This window comes from Danio rerio, chromosome 17 (assembly GCF_049306965.1).
Source record: "Danio rerio strain Tuebingen ecotype United States chromosome 17, GRCz12tu, whole genome shotgun sequence".
Taxonomy (NCBI): Eukaryota; Metazoa; Chordata; class Actinopteri; order Cypriniformes; family Danionidae; genus Danio; species Danio rerio.
Genome location: NC_133192.1, coordinates 25,413,700 through 25,433,999, shown reverse-complemented (window position 1 = coordinate 25,433,999; position 20,300 = coordinate 25,413,700). Strand labels below are relative to the sequence as shown.

General features: G+C 35.3%; 1 protein-coding gene across 8 annotated transcripts; it reads right to left on the bottom strand.

The window, feature by feature from the left end:
* Positions 1-561: 561 nt before the first annotated feature.
* b3gnt2b (UDP-GlcNAc:betaGal beta-1,3-N-acetylglucosaminyltransferase 2b) lies at positions 562-19,057 on the bottom strand. Of its 8 annotated transcripts, none has more exons than XR_012392849.1 (5): positions 18,837-19,046; positions 8,920-9,041; positions 7,406-7,516; positions 1,017-4,785; positions 562-953 (listed from the first exon to the last, which is right to left on the bottom strand). XR_012392849.1 is itself a non-coding variant. In XM_073927546.1 (4 exons), the coding sequence occupies exons 3-4, from the start codon at positions 7,412-7,414 to the stop codon at positions 3,574-3,576; spliced, it is 1,221 nt and encodes a 406-aa protein (XP_073783647.1). In that variant the 5' UTR covers positions 7,415-7,516; positions 8,920-9,041; positions 18,837-19,046; the 3' UTR covers positions 562-3,573.
* Between the last annotated feature and the right edge of the window lie 1,243 nt (positions 19,058-20,300).

Below are 20,300 nucleotides of genomic sequence, written 5' to 3'. Positions count from 1 at the left end.
TTAATTTACCTGTACACTCCAAGGGCACTTTCGGCTACTTTTGACTGTTCCACATATAAGATTAAAAATAAGGGGAGACCGTGCCTTTGCAATGGTTGCCCCTAAACCATCTCCATGTTATGCTGACAATACAAACCCTTACTGTTTTTAAATCTAGTCCTAAAACCCATTTTTACTCTTTGGCTTTTAATACCATGCAAGAGTCTTGTGTCTGTTGTATTTGTCCTTTGTTTGAGATGGTGTATGTGTGTACAGCACCTTTGGTCAGCACTTGTTGATTTTAAAAAGCTTTTTATAAATAAATATTGACTTAAGAACAAATTGAAATGCTTTTTTGACCAAATGTCATTTTCTAAAATAAAAACATTAAATGTGAATATTTTCTATTTGATCTAAATTATTACAATTTTTATCTCAAATGTTTAGATCACAAATATTAATATTGTACCTTTTCCAATGGTTCTAGCAAAAGATGCCACTTTAAGCTGAATTAAAGAGAAAATAACTATTTAAACAAAAACACAAGATGGAAATACCAGAGGTACGACAGTTTAAACATTGTTTTGATAAACATCTGATCAGTTTGTCCATTTATTAGATCAATTAAATCAGAAAGAGGCAAGGCAAAATAAACATACATGTGCATTTTCAGTTACAGAAAGACAAACAGGCAAACAATCAATCACAATTATTAAAGGCACATGTTGGTTGCAGTGTTTGAAGGGTGTCAAAACATCTTCCTAAAAAATTTAGTCAAGTGAACGCCTTTACATTTTAAAGAAATCGACAGATATGGCTGAGAAATGAACAAATCATAAATTCAAAACAATCATTTAATAAAAAAGCCGCAATTATTTCTTGTTTAGAACTGGATTATCACGATCTGACTTCTTAGCCTTTATATAGCTACACATCCACATAAATACACAGACACGCACAACACTAAAGACACACTTAATCCAACACATCACATTGTAACATTTGAGTTAATTATGATGCATCATTAAGGCAGAAGCAAAAAAAAAAAAAAAAAACTCAACTACACTTCCGGTATACAAACATTAAAGCTGTGAACAATATCATCTATTTCGCTCAGAAGCACAAACAATGTCCTGTAGACTTCACAGGAGTACAGTAAATACCAGTGTATAAAAAACCTGTCTATCATGATTCATATACTAGAAAACACAAGCTTTTCTCACTGTTTAAGAACACATGTAAACACTTTGTTTCTTTCACCAAACACTACATCCGGTGTGCCTTTCTGACCATCAGCAGAGAGACGATATGAAACATCCTTATGGTCCTCATTTTTCCATAGCTTGGTGGACAATTTGATTTGAAACTCTATAAACCAAGTTGATTAAACTGTTCAGCAAACACGGTGAGGCAGACCGCAGAAAAATAGAGAATATTTCGTGAGCAGAAAGATTACTAGGTGTACACCTCTTTATATTCGTAAGAGAAACAGCTGATAAATAGTCCCCACTCAAAAGTGAGAGGGAAATATACATTTGTTCTACTACAGACAGGCCATATACAGGATTTAAAGCAGGGGTGCCCAAACCCGGTGTCCTACATATTTAAGTTCCAACCACAATTAAACCTGCACCAGCTAATCAATCTCTTTCTGCCTATACTAGAATCTTCAAGGCAGGTGTGTTAAAGCAAGTTGGAGCTTAACTATGCCGGACAACGGCCCAAGTTTGGGTACCCCAGACTTAAAGCGATAGTTAATCCAAAAAAATTAAATGATATCACTCACTCACAGTTCACTCATTGAAAAGCGATTTGAGTTTCATTCTTCTGTTGAACACAAAAGAAGATAATTTGAAGAATCCTGGTTACTGGCCCCCATTGACTTCTATTCTTCTATGGTCATTTGATGGGTGCCAGGAACCCACATTCTTCAAAATATCTTCATTTGTGTTCGACAGAAAGAAACTCAACAGTTTTAAAAAGCAAATGAGAGAGACTAAATGAGGTAATGTGCATTTTTTTGGGTGAGCTACCACTTTAAAAAAAGAGGTCCAGTGTTGATTTAAAAAAAAATATCATTCAGCCCAGCAGGGGTCATCGTAACACATAATAATCAAGTCATCCAGCCGAGACCTGCTTCCTGGCCTCTTTTTAAAGGGGGAAAATAACAGCACAAAAACACTACAGCAACAGGATTAATCCAAAACTGAAAAAGTCAAATTGAATGCGTTTAGCCAAGAAGCTACATTAGGTATGTTTCTTATTTGAATCACAACCTTGATATTTTTACCCTAAGGAACGTCCTGAGAAGGTTTAGAATCAGATCAGAGACAGTAACAAGCTTTTAGTCGGTTTTGTTTTTCTGTCAGAAATTATTTTTGTACATTCTGCTGACAATAACGCAACCTTGGGTAAAATGTTAATACAAAAAGTTCCATTGTGTCTTGAAATTGATTGTCTGCAAATTAAATAAATAAATCAGAAGAAAGAAGGTCTGTGCACAAGCACATATTTCCAAGTGTGTGTGGGCAACCTATATTTAGGCTAAATATTTAGGTTTCAGAAACCGCTGTCCCAATTAGCAGGGCTCTAAAAGGAGCAAACTCTTCATTTCTCTGAAAACACACTCGCCTCTGCTTTTAGGCTGTTTGTGTGCAAAACAAGAGGGCAGCATGTTCATTCACATTGCAGAGAACTAAAACGGCAAGTACAGACCAAGAGATTAGGCTTGTGATGGCTGCATAAATGACCTAAAGCAACAAAAAGTAAAGTATAAAACATCCGATCCTTTAAATGCATCTCAATTCTCCCGTAGGAAAAAAAAACAAAAACAAACAAAACAAAAAAGTTCTACATATGTCCAACAGAGTGTTCATGTGAGTGGTGAATTGCTTGTGCCATGTTCAGACCAGCTGAACTACATTTCCCACAATGCTTAGTACCTCTGATAACACAAACCAGAGAGCACTGTATAAATACTTGTAACATTTTTAACAGAATGTCAACCAAAAGTTAACCCCTTGCAATACTTGTGTGCAGTAATTCTGAGCCACATTAAAATATATACATCCAACAAGCTTAGGGCTCTGACCTTTGACATGAAATGAAGTACATCAGAATGCTAATAATAAATGGAATTGTAAAACATTAAAGGGAGAGCTCACCACAAAGAAAATTCTGTCAATGTTTACTCGCCCTCATGTCATTTCAAACTGTTGTCAGACGAACACACACGAAAATATTTAATCTATAAACAAAGTCAGCGGGGTTCAAACACAACTCTGAATCTCAGATAATAATAATAATAATAATAATAATAATAATAATAATAATAATAATAATAATTTGGTTCATAAAAACCAAGAGAGTTCAATCCCACAGTTTTAAAAATACATGAGAGTGAATAAACAATGACAGAATTGTGATTTTTCAGTGGACTATCCCTTTAAAGCAGCCAATCCCTTGTAGAAAAACCACATGAGCGTCACATGCTAAACTCACTGGAACTGGTTTTGAAAATGTTCCAAAATCACATTTCAATATGAGACGCCCTTGAGTTTTGTTTAATCTGTAAAACCTATGAGCAGCAGCTGTTCACTGACAGTTCAAGGCTGGGTCATTCAGCCAGGCCCATATTTTGATCATATGCTGAGGACTTCTGGGATGGACCAGCATCAAGCTCTTATAGGCACAGGCATTATCACGATATTTCTCTTCGATATCAAACGTCCTGAAGCCTTTGTGCTTCTCAGGCGCGAGGCCCATTTTCATAAGGCACATACCCGTGTAGACATCATCAATGGGGTAGAGGGGCACCAACTTCGAGATGTTGTGAAGTCTCTGCGCCAGCTGTCCCGAAAACAAATAACCTCCCCCTCCAGCGTATGCAGGGTACATTCCAACAAACATGCTCTCAGGTATAAAATACTTCACCTTTTTGTCCCTGTGTGGCCCAGCGTTAGTAATCACATCCCCCACAAACAGTTCCCTTGCTTTGGCATTAGAAAGATTAGTTAGGAAGTCTATGATGTGGATGGTGTTAACAAAAACATCGTCATCGCCCTTAAAGATGAAATTGGCTCCAGGACAGCGCGTGCTCAGCCATTCCAGAAAAAGCACCTCCTTGATAGTGAGGTTGAAGAAGGTGTCCCTGTAGTCCCACTGAAGGATATCTCTGTGAATGGAGCTCTCGTGATGGAGCATCTTTGAGAGGTCAGGAAAGTGGTCCTCGGTGGCCGCATTTCCCAGAAGAAACACCGTAACGACGGATCTGTTCGCAATGCGGCCAACTTTGCCCCATGACTCACGGATAGCTTGACGTCGGTCAAAGTGTGGGACTAAAGATTTAATGGCTAGGAGAAGGAACGGTTGTTTTTTGCATATGTTTGGTTGGTCCACAACTATGGGATAGGACCTGCAGCGCATGTAAAGCAGGAAGTCCTTGAATCGATCAGGTAAAGAGTTGTAATCCTTCACTTGGGTGGTCACTCTATAGTCTGGGTCACATGAGTCCAGGCTGACGGTGTCGTTTAGCCAGTCTGGAAGATTATCAATTGTGTAGTTGAGCTTTTCTAGGTTGCGGTTGTTGATGTAGTTAATCTGCTGCTGTTGCCGATTCCAATAGGCGTCGCTGGGAAGATCTTTTGCCCAGAAACGCTTCAAGGGAACCAGAGACTTGTTTTTACTGCTGCTGCCCTTCCCAGCATTGCGAGAGACCTCCACCACTATGAAGAGAAACACCATTGTCATCATCGCCATGACCTTCACCTTCCTCCGAGGTCCCTGCATGGTGTCGAGTCTCACCACCTGAACAGCAGAGACCAAAAACAAAAACAAAACAGAAAGATAAGACAGATGTTAGAATCTACTAGCATAGCTACATTTGACTTCAAACAAGTAAACATTCAGGAGCTAAATGACTTTAGTTTACAAATCACACACACACACACACATATATATATATATATATATATATATATATATATATATATATATATATATATATATATATATATATATATATATATATATATATATATATATATATATATATATATATATATATATATATATATATATATATATATTTGGATTCATTAATTTTCTTTCAGCTTAGTCTCTATTTCAACTATTCCTGCATATCTTTTACACTGCGGATGCCCTTCCAGCCGCAACCCAGAACTAGGAAACACCCACACATATACACTACAACCAGTTTAGTTTAATTCACCTATAGCTCATGTCTTAGGAGTCAGGGGAAATCCCGAGCACCCGGAGGAAACCCACACCAACACACGGAGAACAGGCAAACTATGTGCCATCAAGACTAGGCATATCACGGTTTACGGTATTGTGATTTTTGCTCTAAAATAAGTTAATTTTAAATGTCTGGGTACATAACATAAATTTTCCTCCTTTGAACACAATATATATTTTTTTTAAGAAACATTTAAAATATTTCGGAACAGTAGTTTTTGATGTGGAGGGTCCTTTCCTGATGGAAATATTCTTGCCCTAAAAAAAAAATATTCACAAAAAAACATGTAAGACTAGGACTAGTTCGCAAAAGTAGGTTTCGCACAAAGCTTGATGTAGCTGAAAAACAGTGCGTCATAGGGAAAATCTAAGTGACCCTACTTTTGTTCAGGCTGACCCGAGGATTCCAAATATGTACAGTTTTTAAGTCTACGTAAAACGGTGTATGAATGTGGGCCAAAAAAACTAAAATTTGTGTTTTCAGTGATGTAGCACCACTTATAGGCCGGTTTGGACAAGCCTTTGGATCTGAGTAGCAGTGAGGACTATTACCATCTGACAAATTTTATGGTAATTATATTGGCAGAAGTAAAATAATAATAATAATAAAAATAATAATCCTGACAAAAAATTGGGTTTCAGCACTTCGCTCAAACTCCCCCAAAACAATCAATTGTAAACATACCATAAGAACGGTATAACAGACAAATTTGGCTGTTTTAAAACTTTGCCTTTCTAAACTGCAGTAAATCTTAAACAGGTTATCATCCAATGCTAATATGTGTGTGCGTTCTGTGTATTAAATGTAATACATAAATGAAATCTTGATGAGATTTATGTTGAGATAAAATGCATACAATGGAATGTTTCCTGTTCCTCCTATGTCTCTACATTTCTCTGAAACAAGTTCAAAGCAGTTAATGAGAACAGTTTAACTGAATCCTGTATAAAGAACTTCCCCACAATGGTTAGCTCACAGGTTTTTAATTAACGACATACCCAGAAACTGACAAAACTTACCACAAGGCAAATTCCATTAGAAGACCAAGCATGCAGAGCTCAGTTCATATTGTGTGTCAACAACTAAATGCTTGAGTACTAATGAGTGTAAACGTCCGCCGTAGACAAGTCGACTCCTTAAGAAAACACAAGAGGCTAGGCCTGTCAAGATATCTATTTTTTTTGTTGTACGATATATTGCACCAAAATATATTGTGATAAACGATATTACTGCCATTTTAAGACCATTTTAAAACATTTATTATATGATGCCAGAACAATATAATATCACAATGCAAGTACATACTTTTACAGAACACATCTTATTTAATTCTTAAGAATATTGAATTTAATTATAGTCATTTTAACAATCTAATAATTAGGCACTGAAATCTGAATGGGAACGCTATCCTAAATAATAATAATAATACTAATAATAATAATAAATGTTAACAAAAAAGTGCAAGGTAAAAAGTAACAGAGTCTACGATATCTGGTACCATATATGTTTTCAGTTGTCAGACACCCACATGAAAACATACTACAGTAATTTATGGTAAATACTATAGTGTTTTTTTAACCTCCAATAAAAATAGAGATGTGGCACAGTCAGCTAAAATGTTGCTAAAATAGGTTTTTATATATGGGCAATATATATGGGCAATATATATATTGTATAACCAAAATGATTGAGGTGGTCATGTCCATGTGTTGTGCTATAAGCCTAGAAAATACGAAAAATTTCATCCACTGAGGCATTTAAACTATTGGTGGACACAAAGACGTTACTTACTTAAAGAACTTGTCCTCATTTCATGCTTGGTCATTTTAATTTTAGACCGCCAAGCTAAAATTAAACTAAACCTCTTTAATGTTTAGCTCTATATGAGTTAACTCCTAAAGGACACTTATTTGGGACGACACAGTAATTATCTCTTGACATTTAAAAGTCCATTTCTGAGAATTCACACTTGCTGAAGGTTAATATCACTACTTCTTCATCTGCTTGATCTCAACATGTGGCGTTTTCTTCATCCACCTGTTGCTTCTCTTTCACCAGCTCCTCCCTCTTTCTCTTGTTTCGTTGCGTTTGTTTCCCGGCAACCCCCTCTGCTCTGTTGCACATGGTTTCTCTCATTTATTCAACTCCACATTCTTCAGTTTAGCTTACATTTCCCATTCTGTCTGCTCAGCCCTAGCCCATTTTCCTCTCCCATCTTCGTGCATCCCACACCCACCGCAGGAACTCTCTAAGGTATACCGGTATAAGGCCAGGTATCACCTATGGAGTGCAGATGGAGTCTGGTGTTACAGGCATGACATAAAGGACTATGTTTAGAGAGGCCGCATGGGCCAGCTGGCCTTCTGGTGATTTAAAGGCCACATATGAGCCTGTTAGTCACAGAGAGACATTCATTTGCAGTTACAGAAAATAGTGCAAGTTCTGACTTTAAAAATGTACAATGAAAAATATTCTGCATTTCAAATATTTCTGTAAAAAATTCACTACTATTTGTTTTACACTGGTGAATTTGCAGAGTTTGTGTGACTCTATCCAAATAGCTGTGATCAAATGCTTTCTTCGATGCATTTTTTTTATCTTCATCAATGTTTTTGCAATTATTTTGCAATTATAAACACAGAGTGCAATTCATAATGAAATATTCCTTTGAACGTCACCCTCAGACGCATTGATGGCGTGATAATGTTTATTATATTTATAAAAGTATAACTCTTTTGTACTCAAGAGTGTTTCAGGACAATAAATCACATGGATCCTTATCACAAGACTGACACAGACGTGTTATGACATCTTAAATCCTTGAAAGTTTTTAATATTTTTAAGTTTTTAATAAATTTTCAACAATGTATAAACATTTTTATGCATTTATGGATGTAATATTTAATCTTTGCATCAAATTACAAATAATGAATTACTGCTTATGCAAGAGGTTTCTAACGCAGCGTCTATGAGCCTGAGAGGAAATTTGACATTATTCGCTCCTCTGGCTGTCGTTATCAGTCTCACACTATTTTTCCCTCTTTTTGAAAGTCTTGATAACACTATTGTGGAGTTTATCTGTTATTATTTCAGCAAATCAGATTGTAATAAAATATTTGTTGTTCTTTCTGATTCACGGCGTTCTTAGTTTACCCAACTATGATCACAAAAACCTGGAAGTTCATCATTGGCTGAAAAACACTAGCAGTGCATATAGCCCATTCAACATACAGACTCATTTAAAACACTTGCTTCATATTTACAAAATGACCAAATATCGTCAACAAACCAAAGATAATCATTTAGTATATGTATAATCAAACTGCATTTTACTATTTAATTGTCAGCATTATATGTGCAATCATTAGTCAGTCACCTGGCTTTCAAACTAGAACTAGTAGGCAAGTATAAAAAAATACTGGTTGACTTAATTTTTTTAATGCTGAATCAAATTAACCTTGAACCCATTGAACTTATTTTATGGTAATGTTAAGTTAGAACATGATTAAGTTAGTTTAATAGGTTGCAATGAACTAAAAACAGATGTTGTCATGACTAATTGATCATATTATTTTATACAGTATAATAAAAATCATTATACTTCAACATATCCAAGATTACAACTGATACCAATCAAAGTAGCTTTTTGTCTGAAATGATAACCTCATGGCTGAACTGTTTACCTGTGTGCAGGTGAGACTATGAAGGGTCCAGGTGTGAGTTGCTCAGGTGCTAGCAGTTGTTTTTAGCCCATCCTGACAGACCAACCACGGAAACAGGGATGATGTGGAAAACAAATCCAGTTCTGGAGAAAGAAAAACAGACACGCAGTAATGGTTACATGCTGGAACAGAGTGAACATTAGAAACAGCAAGAGTAAACAGAGTCTGTTCACACATGAGGATTGGTCCAAGTGGTCTGAGAAAGTTAAGTTTTTAACCTTGCTCGAAATAATGAGTTCAGACGGACATACACTTTCACATTTGAGCAAATGAAATTAATTTTGTTTTCATTTGCTTAACATTTTTCAATAAACCAAAAATACTAATCCAATTTTCCATTTGAAGGTCTTAAGAGAACTTCACTCTTACATGCATCTCTTCCTCCGAAACTCCTGAAGGAGTAGAAGATGTGGGAAGACAGAGTAAACACTGTTGCCATGGAGCATAATGAGTCTAGGAGAAATAGCTTCCCACTAACATTATTTAATAAGAACAAAACTACCTCAATAGGGTTACTAATATAAGGCAACTCAATTCTGTGAAACAAAGGCAACATCGAGGAAGCTGACGTTCAACAACTTCTTGTTAAAAAACAATGTCTAGAAAGCAGAAAATAATTTTGAGGGCACTGATGACTACAGTCCAGGCTCTAAGTGTTCCTACTTAGTGCACTTATGGTCAGACAGAAGAACAGTGGGAGTTTCTATGAGGTGAAGTCTCTTATTAATAATTAACACCACATTTACTGTGTAAACAATGACTGACTCTCTCTGCCTCAAATCAACACACTTTCACAAGGCAAATTGTTTAACGTCGGGCTGGATTGTAAGAGTGAACAGACAATGCATGCACTGCTTGTGAAAGAATTTTACTGGTTTGTAAAACCAACCAGGTTGCTGGTTAATCATACTGTTGTTGGTTACCACCAACGTAAGCAACTGTGAACCCGTAAGCAACAAAAACCCTAGCAACTAATGCAGAAAACTAATAGGATTATACAACATGGGGTGGTCGATTTAGTGCTACAGATCTAGATTAATTTGTTCTGCAGTTATTAGAAGACAGAACATATTTACACTTTCTAACATGACAAAGAAAGTATGTATTGTAAATGTAATGAGAGGAAAGAAAGAACAGCACATCCTGGACAGGTACAATAAAGAAGAACTTGTTGTTAAAAAATATGCAAAGCAGAACAGAGTTTGTTACAGTTGCCAAGAGACACCACAACTTCATCTATTAATACAAATTGACATACATTGTTGCTATTTCTTTTGGTCAATTTTTGCAAGATATATAACTGATCCTGTACTGCGGGCAGATTTATTTACTTGCACTGCCATTATAATAATAATGAGAAAAATTTGACATTTTCTTAGGTATTTAAATTGTACAAAACACTCTTTAAAATACTTATTTAAAAAAAAACTTTTGTTCAACCCTTCTATGATATAGGGTTCTACAAGCAGTGACCAAACTCATCACCAAATGTGTGCACCAAACAGCAACAAACAAAAAGTCCTGTCATAATCATGAGCCTAATATACAAGCAAATATATTAACATGTATATAATAGTAAAAAAATTGTATGAACAGTTTTGTTTTGTCTCTAAGTTTCCAGTTCTCAGGGTTTCCTTTGTAAATATTGTTTGCATGAATCATGTTTATTCTTAGTGCAGGTAAAAGAGTGGATAATATTTTCTTTAACCTTGCATAGTTTGGTCAAAAGATTTAGAGCAGGGGTGCACAAACTCTGTTCTGGAGGGCCAATGTCAGATTTTAGCTCCAACTTACAGTACTTTAACACATCTGCACGGATGTTTCTTGAAAGTCTAGTAAGAGCTTGATTAGCTAGCCCAGGTGTGTCTGCTTGGGGTTGGAACTAAACTTTGCAGGACACCGGCCCTAGAGGACAGAGTTTGGACACCCCCTTGATTTAGAGGATGACTGTTTGCCAAGAATAAAGCCAAAAGACGGAAAACATACCACTAATCCTTATAAATCATTCTTAAATCTGAAATGTGTATATTAGGGCTGATAAATCCCAAAGCTTTTGGAAATGAACTTGATTACGATTCCTACTTCTTTAAGAATCAATTCCTCAATGTTGTTGCGATTATTTTTCTCTTATTATACTTGAAGCTGACAGACTATGCTAAAATTGCAAGCATGCTGTCCTATCATGTACGGTCAAAAATGCATGTATCTGCATGTAACTGTTAGACAGACACAGCTAACAGTCCATCAAATTAAAACAATGAATTTCAGCACTACTTATAATAAAAATAAAGTTTTTTTTTTCTTTTCAGGTCATGCATCAGTTATATTTTTATTTTTCAATACTGAGCTCAAGACCTTCTGTTGTAGACTAAAACTCAGTTTCACCATATACAGCAAAGACGTTGTGTATCAATGTGATGTGTACAGAAATTACGTTAAAAACTTAAACAAATCAGCAATACATTGCAGGAAGCTGATGTCATGTGCGTGCATGAATCAGAACAGAGAAAACTATATTTAGCACCTTGTCTGGTTAACAGCATTGTCTGTTCATCTACTCTGATGATAATCTGCATGTGTGACTTCAGCCCTTCACAGGTTTTTTGAAGATTATGGTTACACATGATTGACTACGTTAAAGGATGAAAACAAATCAGTCCGTCTGTGATAAAAAATTAAAGGGATAGTCCAGCAAAATCATAAATAAAAAATAACTTACTAATTTTGCTAAACCTCATGCGGTTCCACAGCTTTATTATACTCATTCCTCTGCTGAATTAAAGAAGAAAGTTTGAAGAAAGCTGAATACCTGTAACCATTAGGCCTGGGACGATAACCGCTTGCAAGTTATACCACGGTTTGGAAAAGGCAAGTTTTTAAAACTGCAGTTTACTGTTACAAAATATCTGAAATGTTTCTCAAATTAAAATATATTGTGTCCAAAGGGGAAAAACTATTTGTTTTTAGCCATATATTTAAAGAGAACATATTTTAGAACAGTAATCACAATACCCTGAAAGCCTGGTATTTTTATCCAAGGTTATCATATACCATCAGAATCTTATACTGGCCCATGCCTAGTAACCACTGACTTCCATAGTGGAGAAAAGCAGATAAATTGGAAGTTATGAGTTACCGGTTTCCAGCTTTCTTCAAAATATCTTTCCTTTTCAAAAGTAAAAAAGTCAAAAAAAGTAAAGCGTGAGTAAATTACAACAGAATTTGTTTTTTTGCTCGAACTATCCCTTTAAGAGAGCATTTCTCAAGCAAAGGCTGCAAACTCATGGCTGTATAGAGATCAGGAGAAGATCACAAACACACAAGCTCAGAAAAATGGACAGAATAAATAACATGCAAAACCAAGCTTTACTTAGCAGAATTGATGAAAAAGCAATGCATTACTATTTATTCTAGTTATTTTAAAAATGTGTGTCTCTTATGCTTTCAAAACCAGCATTTCTTATTTTTTTTTATTATTATTAATAATAACAATTAAAAAATTTATTTAATCAAAAAATAAATAGTAATAATCGATAAATGGTGACACGGTGGTGCAATAGGTAGTGCTGTTGCCTCAAATCAAGAATGACGCTGATTCAAGCCTCGGTTGGGTCAGTTGGCGTTTCTGTGTGGAGTTTGCATGTTTTTCCTGGTTCACGTGGGTTTCCTCCAGGTGCTCCCGTTTCCCCCACAGTCCAAAGACAAGCGGTACAGGTGAATTGGGTAGGCTAAATTGTCCGTAGTCTATGCGTGTGAATGAGAGTGTTTGGATGTTTCCCAGAGATGGGTTGCAGTTGCAAGTAAAACATATGCTGGATAAGTTGGCAGTCGTTCCGCTGTGGCAACCCCAGAATAATAAATGGACTAAGCTAAAAAGAAAATGAATGAAAGAATGACTAACAATAAATTGAGCCATTGAGATTTCTATGGCAGCTGGGCTTTCCGATTATTTGAAATCGAATCGCTATTTGAAACATTGCAATTTTTTTTAATCACAAGAGGCTGCAATATAAAATATATATGTGTATATGCAAGCAAGAATAACGAATAACATCTGAGGTGAAGTGCTTTTTAAAGAGTCTGCTATGCTTCAGAAAATTAAACTATGCTAGAAATGCTAGACTTTCTGCGATGGTGTTGTGAGGCATCGCAGACATAATATCGGTTGTCATGCCACATTGCATGAGAGGAAACGATTGAAGCTTGTGTCACGATGTCCATTTGTCATTTACAGTATGACTCCCAATGACACCCTACGTCAAGGAAATTATGCAGAAATTGTGTGAACTGACCAGGGCTTTATAACTAGTCCATTGAGTGGACACACTTTTATTCTGCCCAATAAGAATTACGCAACGGAGCTACGCCCACAAATAAAGAAAGAAAAGAAAACAAGAAAGTGCTGACAAGTGGGATTATGGCGTCTGTTGCTTCAAAAGCATTAATATACAAATGAATATCAAAGAAACATCATTTATAATGTGGGAATATTTTAGTTTTAAAGTCACAGACACCGAAAAAACAAGTCATTTTTAAGAGCAGTCGCGGAATTGTTGCCATGACTTACATATTTTTTAGCTGAAGCTTGAATTCAAAAAATCAAAATCACCTTGAAATACAAAGTAAATATCTGATTGTAAAAATTGTATATTCTCACTTTCAGAAATAAAAAACTGAATTACAAAAAAAAAGAAAAGAAATACATAGTAAAAAAATAAAATAAAAAAAATAAATCCCAATTAGATATTTTCCCCAAATTGCATAATAATTGTAGATAAAAATATCATGGTTTCACAATATTGTGATTACTGCTCTAAACTGTATTCTTTTTAAATGTCTGGGTAAAAATAAAAACTTTTTTCCCTTTTGAACACGATACATTTTATTTTGAGTAACAGTTAAAATATTTTGGAACAGTAAACATGTCAGGCTAAATTAATTATTGACTTCTGCTGTCTTCATTTGTTTCAAAAACACATTATTATTATTAATTTACTATTTAAAATGCCATCTTTTGGGTATCTTTTCTGCTGGAGATACTGTTGTCCTAAAAAACTAAATAAAATAATAATAATAAAAAAAAAAATACAAGAAATCGTACACATACACACATACCTAAGGAGCGGTATTGCAGAAAACTTTTAAAACCTTGACTTTTCCAAACCGTGGTATATCAAGAAAATGGTTATCTTCCCATACCTACACACGAATGCCTCAAAAAAAAAAATATTATGTTGATTTAGTGCCAAGGAAATATTACTTAAATTGACTATAATTATGAAATCTATTATATTTTTCAGAATTTGATGAAATTAGTATTCCTTAACAAAATAATAATTTAATAAAATTAAATCCATGTACACATGAAATATGATATTTTCTGTACATGCAGCTTGCCAAGCGCAAAAAAAACAACAAAGCCATTAGCAGCCTCATCTGCCCTTTAACAGTTCAATAAATCTGAAGACACTGAGCAGATTTCCTGGAAGAGGGTGAACACTTTATCACCAAAGTGAACGGTCTGGAGTTGGGTGGAGTATTTCCCATGTGGTGGCTAAATGGAATGCCAGTGACCAAGAGAATAGGACATGAAACAGAGTGTATTAACAAAAGGACACTTCCGAAGAAATCCACAAAATGCTAGAAAGTCCCCCTCCAAGCCACACCTCTTAGTATGTTTGCTGGGATCTCTTAAGATAAACCTCTTCACTTTAACCACATCCTGTAGGTTACTTTGAAAGGCTTCCATTTAATTGATTAAAATGAAACAGGGTAACACCTTACGGCCACAAGCGTGCACTGAAAAGCATTACTTGAGTCATCATGGAACTGCTTGATGAGTGTAACTCCAAGGGATTTACCCTGGTTAGTTAAAAACCCCACTGACTCACATCGCGCAAAACCTGGTCCTAGTCTTCTCGCCACAAGCACAAGGAAAATAAAACGTGGTTCAATATGTAACCAGCACTTCTTTCATTAAAACATGTAGAATTTACAATTCAAACTACATCAGATTTACCTCACAAAATCTAAATGAACTGCAACAGCCTGGAAGAGCCTGGTATGAAGGTTGTGTGAAAAATCAAGCACAGACTTGATGAAGACTCTGCATTCCCTAAGAGCATGCAATGTCTTTGTAATGAGGCTAACATTCTGTATGCTAGTGAAAACCAGGCAGGAATGAACCTCATTCTGACTTCACAGTCGTTAATATGGAGGAAGAGATTGTAAATGTGTACTGTTAATGAGGTAAAGCCACAATGGGGAAATGTCATGCACGTCGATTAACAGTTAAGCCAAAAAAGGAAAGTTCTGGTTTCCATAAAGTCAGTTAAGATGCTCCAGTGACCACAAAACACAATGGTATGCCATGAGGGGGAGACAAGGTGGAAAATATTTTGAGTTAATTTGTAAATTAATGAGTTTTTTTTTTCCTATAATGTGTAAAAATTTCTTTCTAAATTCTGAACGCACAAGTAAAATAAAAGATTTTTATTAAAAAATACAGTTCAGTTCATAAGCAAATCACTTCCCTTAGTTTTCATAAATTTTTCACAAACGAAAATGTGACAATTGAAGTATTTTGAAAGACAAAATTCAATAAAATTATCTACTGACATCTTTGTATCCTAATAAAGATGAAATGGGTGACACGGTGGCACAGTGGTTAGTGCAGTCGCCTCACTGCAGGAAGGTTGCTGGTTCGAGCCCCGGCTGGGTCAGTTGGCATTTGTGTGGAGTTTGCATGTTCTCCCTGTGTTTAAGTGGGTTTCCTCCGGGTGCTCCGGTTTCCCCCACAGTCCAAAGACATGCAGTATAGGTAAATTGGGTAGGCTAAATTGTCTGTAGTGTATGCTTGTATGTCCTGGTCCTCCAGGTTGGGGGTTGAGTGTTGGGCTAACAACCCACCTCATAAAAAATAGATGTTGCAAAACACCAATGTTGTGCGCCTAAATGTCAACTTCAAGATAAATGGCCCTGGGAGTAAGTAATAAAGATGAAATGACAAAAAAATTTATGATTTGCGTGGGTTTCCTCCAGGTGCTTCGGTTTCCACCACAGTCCAAATACATGCGGTAAAGGTGAATTGGGTAGGCTAAATTGTCCGTAGTCTACGAGTGTGTGTGGATGTTTCCCAGAGATGGGTTGGGGCTGGAAGAGCATCCGCTGCGTAAAAATGTGCTAGATAAGTTGGCGGTTCATTCCACTGTAGCCACCCTGAATTAATAAAGGGACTAAGCCGAAAAGAAAATGAATGAATGAATGAGTTATGATTTGTTAACATGCAATGAGGTTTAAGGTTGGATGTGCACATTTAAAATCAAACTGATCACATCTAATGCAAGAAAATATTAAGAATTTCAAAGTTGTACAATGACATAAAAGAGAACTGAATTTGCTATGTTTTTCTATGTTTATCTAAAGTTTGTACATAGAATGCCACCTCTTGATCACCATACAAGAACGGAAAGGCTATTTTTAATTTATGATATAATTTCATTTACATTTTTGATGAATACCACTGTAAACTTTTCATATTATATGGGATTGACAAAATATGTATTAGATCTTAAAGTGACAGCAGGCTAATCTACTGTATCTGCTGGTTTCTGGTAATGTTTAAAAGTCAAAGTAAAAAACAATCAGTCACTCTTGACTTGTTCTTATCATTTATCTTATTAAATTAATGTAAATGAATGTCCACCTAAACCTTTAACAAGCCCTTTGCATTGCCTAACTTCTAATGTCACTATTTAACAAGCTCAATGCATTTTTTTTCAACACATCCTATAATTTCTAAAATATCAACCTCTTTACCAAATGGTAGTTGTGTTAGTTTATGGTAAAAGTAAAAGAACTCAAACATATACTATGAAAAATCCAAAAATTTTAAGTATACGACCAATTTATTTAAGAAAATATTAAAAATAAAACATTTTTAAACACTAAATCATCTTTTTTTTATTTAGGTTTGCCATAAAATATTGAAGCCAGATTCTTATTTAACATGTTTTTTTTCTTTTTTAATAATAAATCCAAAATCAAGTGAAGTAGTGCAACAGGATTAAGTTTGTTTGATTTTTTTGTAAATCAACAATGCTTTGTGTATAAACCGTTATTTAAAACTATTTGGTAAAGCAGGCAGTTAAAGGATTAAATTAATGTAAAATGTTTTTTTTTTCTATAAAGGATGTACACTAAACGCCATGTTCTTGTTTCTTTATATGTGCTTTTATCTTTAAGAAAAATAAAGAGAAGTAAAAAGTAAAACATCTGTAAAAATTGCAAACCTTAATTTCAATCCCATTGATGTGAGAAAATTCCACCACACTAAATTTAACTAAACCCACACATTTAGTCATGTAAATTGATTTAGATACCTAAAACATGGATAAAACAGAATGGCATCTTTGTCAAACCACAAACATTCAAATCAATATCTACAGTCAAAATAAACACTGCAGTTTGCAAAATGAAAATAATGTTGTGTGTATGACATATATAGACTTCTGCAAATACTGACTGTCACTGTAGTGCCACTATCAATGTGATGATTAGCTACAGTATATCAAAGTCTCAGTTCAGTTTTCTCACCCAAAGTTAGTCAATCAGATTGCCAAAAACGTCACCAAAACCAAGCAAAAAAATAGAAAATGTCTCATTTGCACATCATTTTAATGATTGATTACTTCAGAGTCCGCCGGTACTCATGCAAAACCCTTAAACTAATTAGAGGACTTTGTTTTCTCAAGTTTCTCTTCGATCAGAATCAAACAGGTATTACTCCTTATTCTGATTCCTGGAAGTGGCCACTGATTTAATCTTCAGCTGGCATTTACTTCCCTTCAGGAGATCGTCTGAATACATTTAAGTTACATTGTATCACTGATAAAAGCAAGCACTTGATGTTAAAATACAACAATAACACCAATGAGAGCTTAGAAGCTTGAAGCAAAACCTGTAGCTAAAATAGCATCTTGCTTAAACTAGATTTTTAGAAAGTAATTACAACAAAAAGTTGCCCAAACAGCTAACAACCAGATACAGTAGGCCTAAACAATATCATTGTTATAATCAAACTGATTTTTTTTTCACAGTCTGTACAAGAGCTGCAATGCAAATTATATTCAAATAAGAAGTCACATAGCATAAAACTGCACAGTGCTTAGGCGAAATAAAGCATGTGAAAAGTTTGTTATGGCAATTGAAGCATCAAGTTAAACGGGAAGTGCTCCTGTTCATACGTTAACTGAAACCACAGTTAGCCAACCATATAGAGCCTACTATAGAACTACAGAGCAGACATGATCAGACAGGTCACACAGCTCCATTAAAGACACGATAACCTAATTAGTATTCAATCAAATCAGTTGTGAAACTGAAAGTAGAGAACAATTCGTATCCATTTTTTCTACCATAGTAAATAGGCAACAGCCCAGCACCTACTTAAATGCACTGGGCAACTACATACACACGCGTAAGCATAGTTATTATAGGATACACAGTTTCCACTGACACACACCCTGTGACTAAATGTTAATGGCTGTTTTGGATTATAGCGGAGTTCTCTGAATCGGTTTGCGAGTAATTTATATTTCCTGAAGCCATTTGCTGTTTTAACCATCATAATGTAGCATACTTAGAGACAGAATAATGGCCAACGATCTCACCAGGTGACGCCGTACAGATAACAAATCAAGCGAACTTTACTTCAGACCGGGAAAAACGTCAAAAACACAGCCGCAGTCGCTTTAGCTTTACTCAACACAGCAGTTGTAAAGTGAGAGAGCTTCCGCCATTATTTTAACAATGGTATAAAGCAAAAAGTAAGTGTTTGCGGATGTGTTTTAGCGAACCTGCTAACGTCAAAAACTCACCCGCACGCACGCCGAGGACTTCTGTCTCGCGCTCCTCACACAGCATTAAAATAAAAACCGAAACAAACAAACTTAACAGCCAGCAAATCCCAGCGCTCAGCAGCCAAACCCGATTTTAAGAAAAGCGTCTGTTTTTGTCTTTGTTAAAAGTCATGGTTACCTTTGGGTTCCAGCTGTGAGAGCGTTCACATCCTGCTGTCTCCAGAATCTGTCCTTGATGCATCCACTCCTCCCAGTTCTATGTAAAACAGGGCGGGGTATTAAAAAAGCGTATTTACCATACAGTAGCCTACATTGACTTTCATTAAAGTGATCAGTGGGAATAAAAACGATTTGCCTGCTGTTTGCTTTTCCTGGAATTTGGACTACTTGTGAGTTTTTTGTACTACAACTGGTTGATTTGGGCTCAGTATAGGCTATGTTGAGGGCAAATCTATAGAATGTAAATGAATAGTTGACGCAAAAATGAAAATTAACTCAGGTATTTGCCACATTTTCTATTTGATTGAGGTTTAAATGTAGAATTTTAGTGACGTTTAAGAACAAAGTTGGCTGGATTAGCTTGATAGATGGTGATATAACCACACTTTTTGATGTAACAAAAATATTTCCTATCGTTTTGCCAAGTTACTTGCATTAGTACTTTGTGTTTATTTACAAATGTGCATTTAAACTAAGTTATTTTTAAAAAGTAATGTTGAGATATAATAATGTTAGCATTTTAAATTTAAAAGTTTAGAATAAAGAAATAGGAAAATATACTTATTTTTAAAATACAATTTTATAATCATTCATGTTTCTTCGGCTTATTCCCTTTATTCATAAGGGGTCACTACAGCGGACCGCCAACTACATTCAACTTACCTCAGTCAGAATTTGGCCATTTGAATAATTCACACACACATTTTATTCAAACATGATAATAATAATAATAATAATAATAATAATCCAACAGGAGATTCCTATTAGTCTAAAGCCTTCATTGATTGGTTAGTTTCACAATTTATGATAGCATAGAAGTCAAACATAGGATAAATGAGCTCATATAGGGGATCAATTCTGGACTTTTGTCAGTGAGGGGTGGATTTTTCAAACCACCCAAACCCCCCTGGCTACAGGCCTGATTTAGTTATGCTCTTGTGGTTTCAAGCCTTTATGAAGGTCTTTTTCTATTGAACTGAACAAAAAAATTTATTTTTTAAAGCAAGTTTAAAGCCTGTAACCATTAGGCTAACTTCAAATATGAAAGTCAGTTTTTATAGGTTTCTAGCTTTTTCCAAAATATATTCTTTTGCATTCAGCAGAAGAAACTCAAAAAGGTTTTAAACAAGTAAAGGCTGAGTAAATGGTGACATAATTAACATTTTTTTTGAGTGTATGAACTGTTCCTTGACTTAAAGGGCACATATGATGAAAATCATCTTTTGTAAGCTGTTTGGACAGATCTGTGTGTAGGCGTAGTGT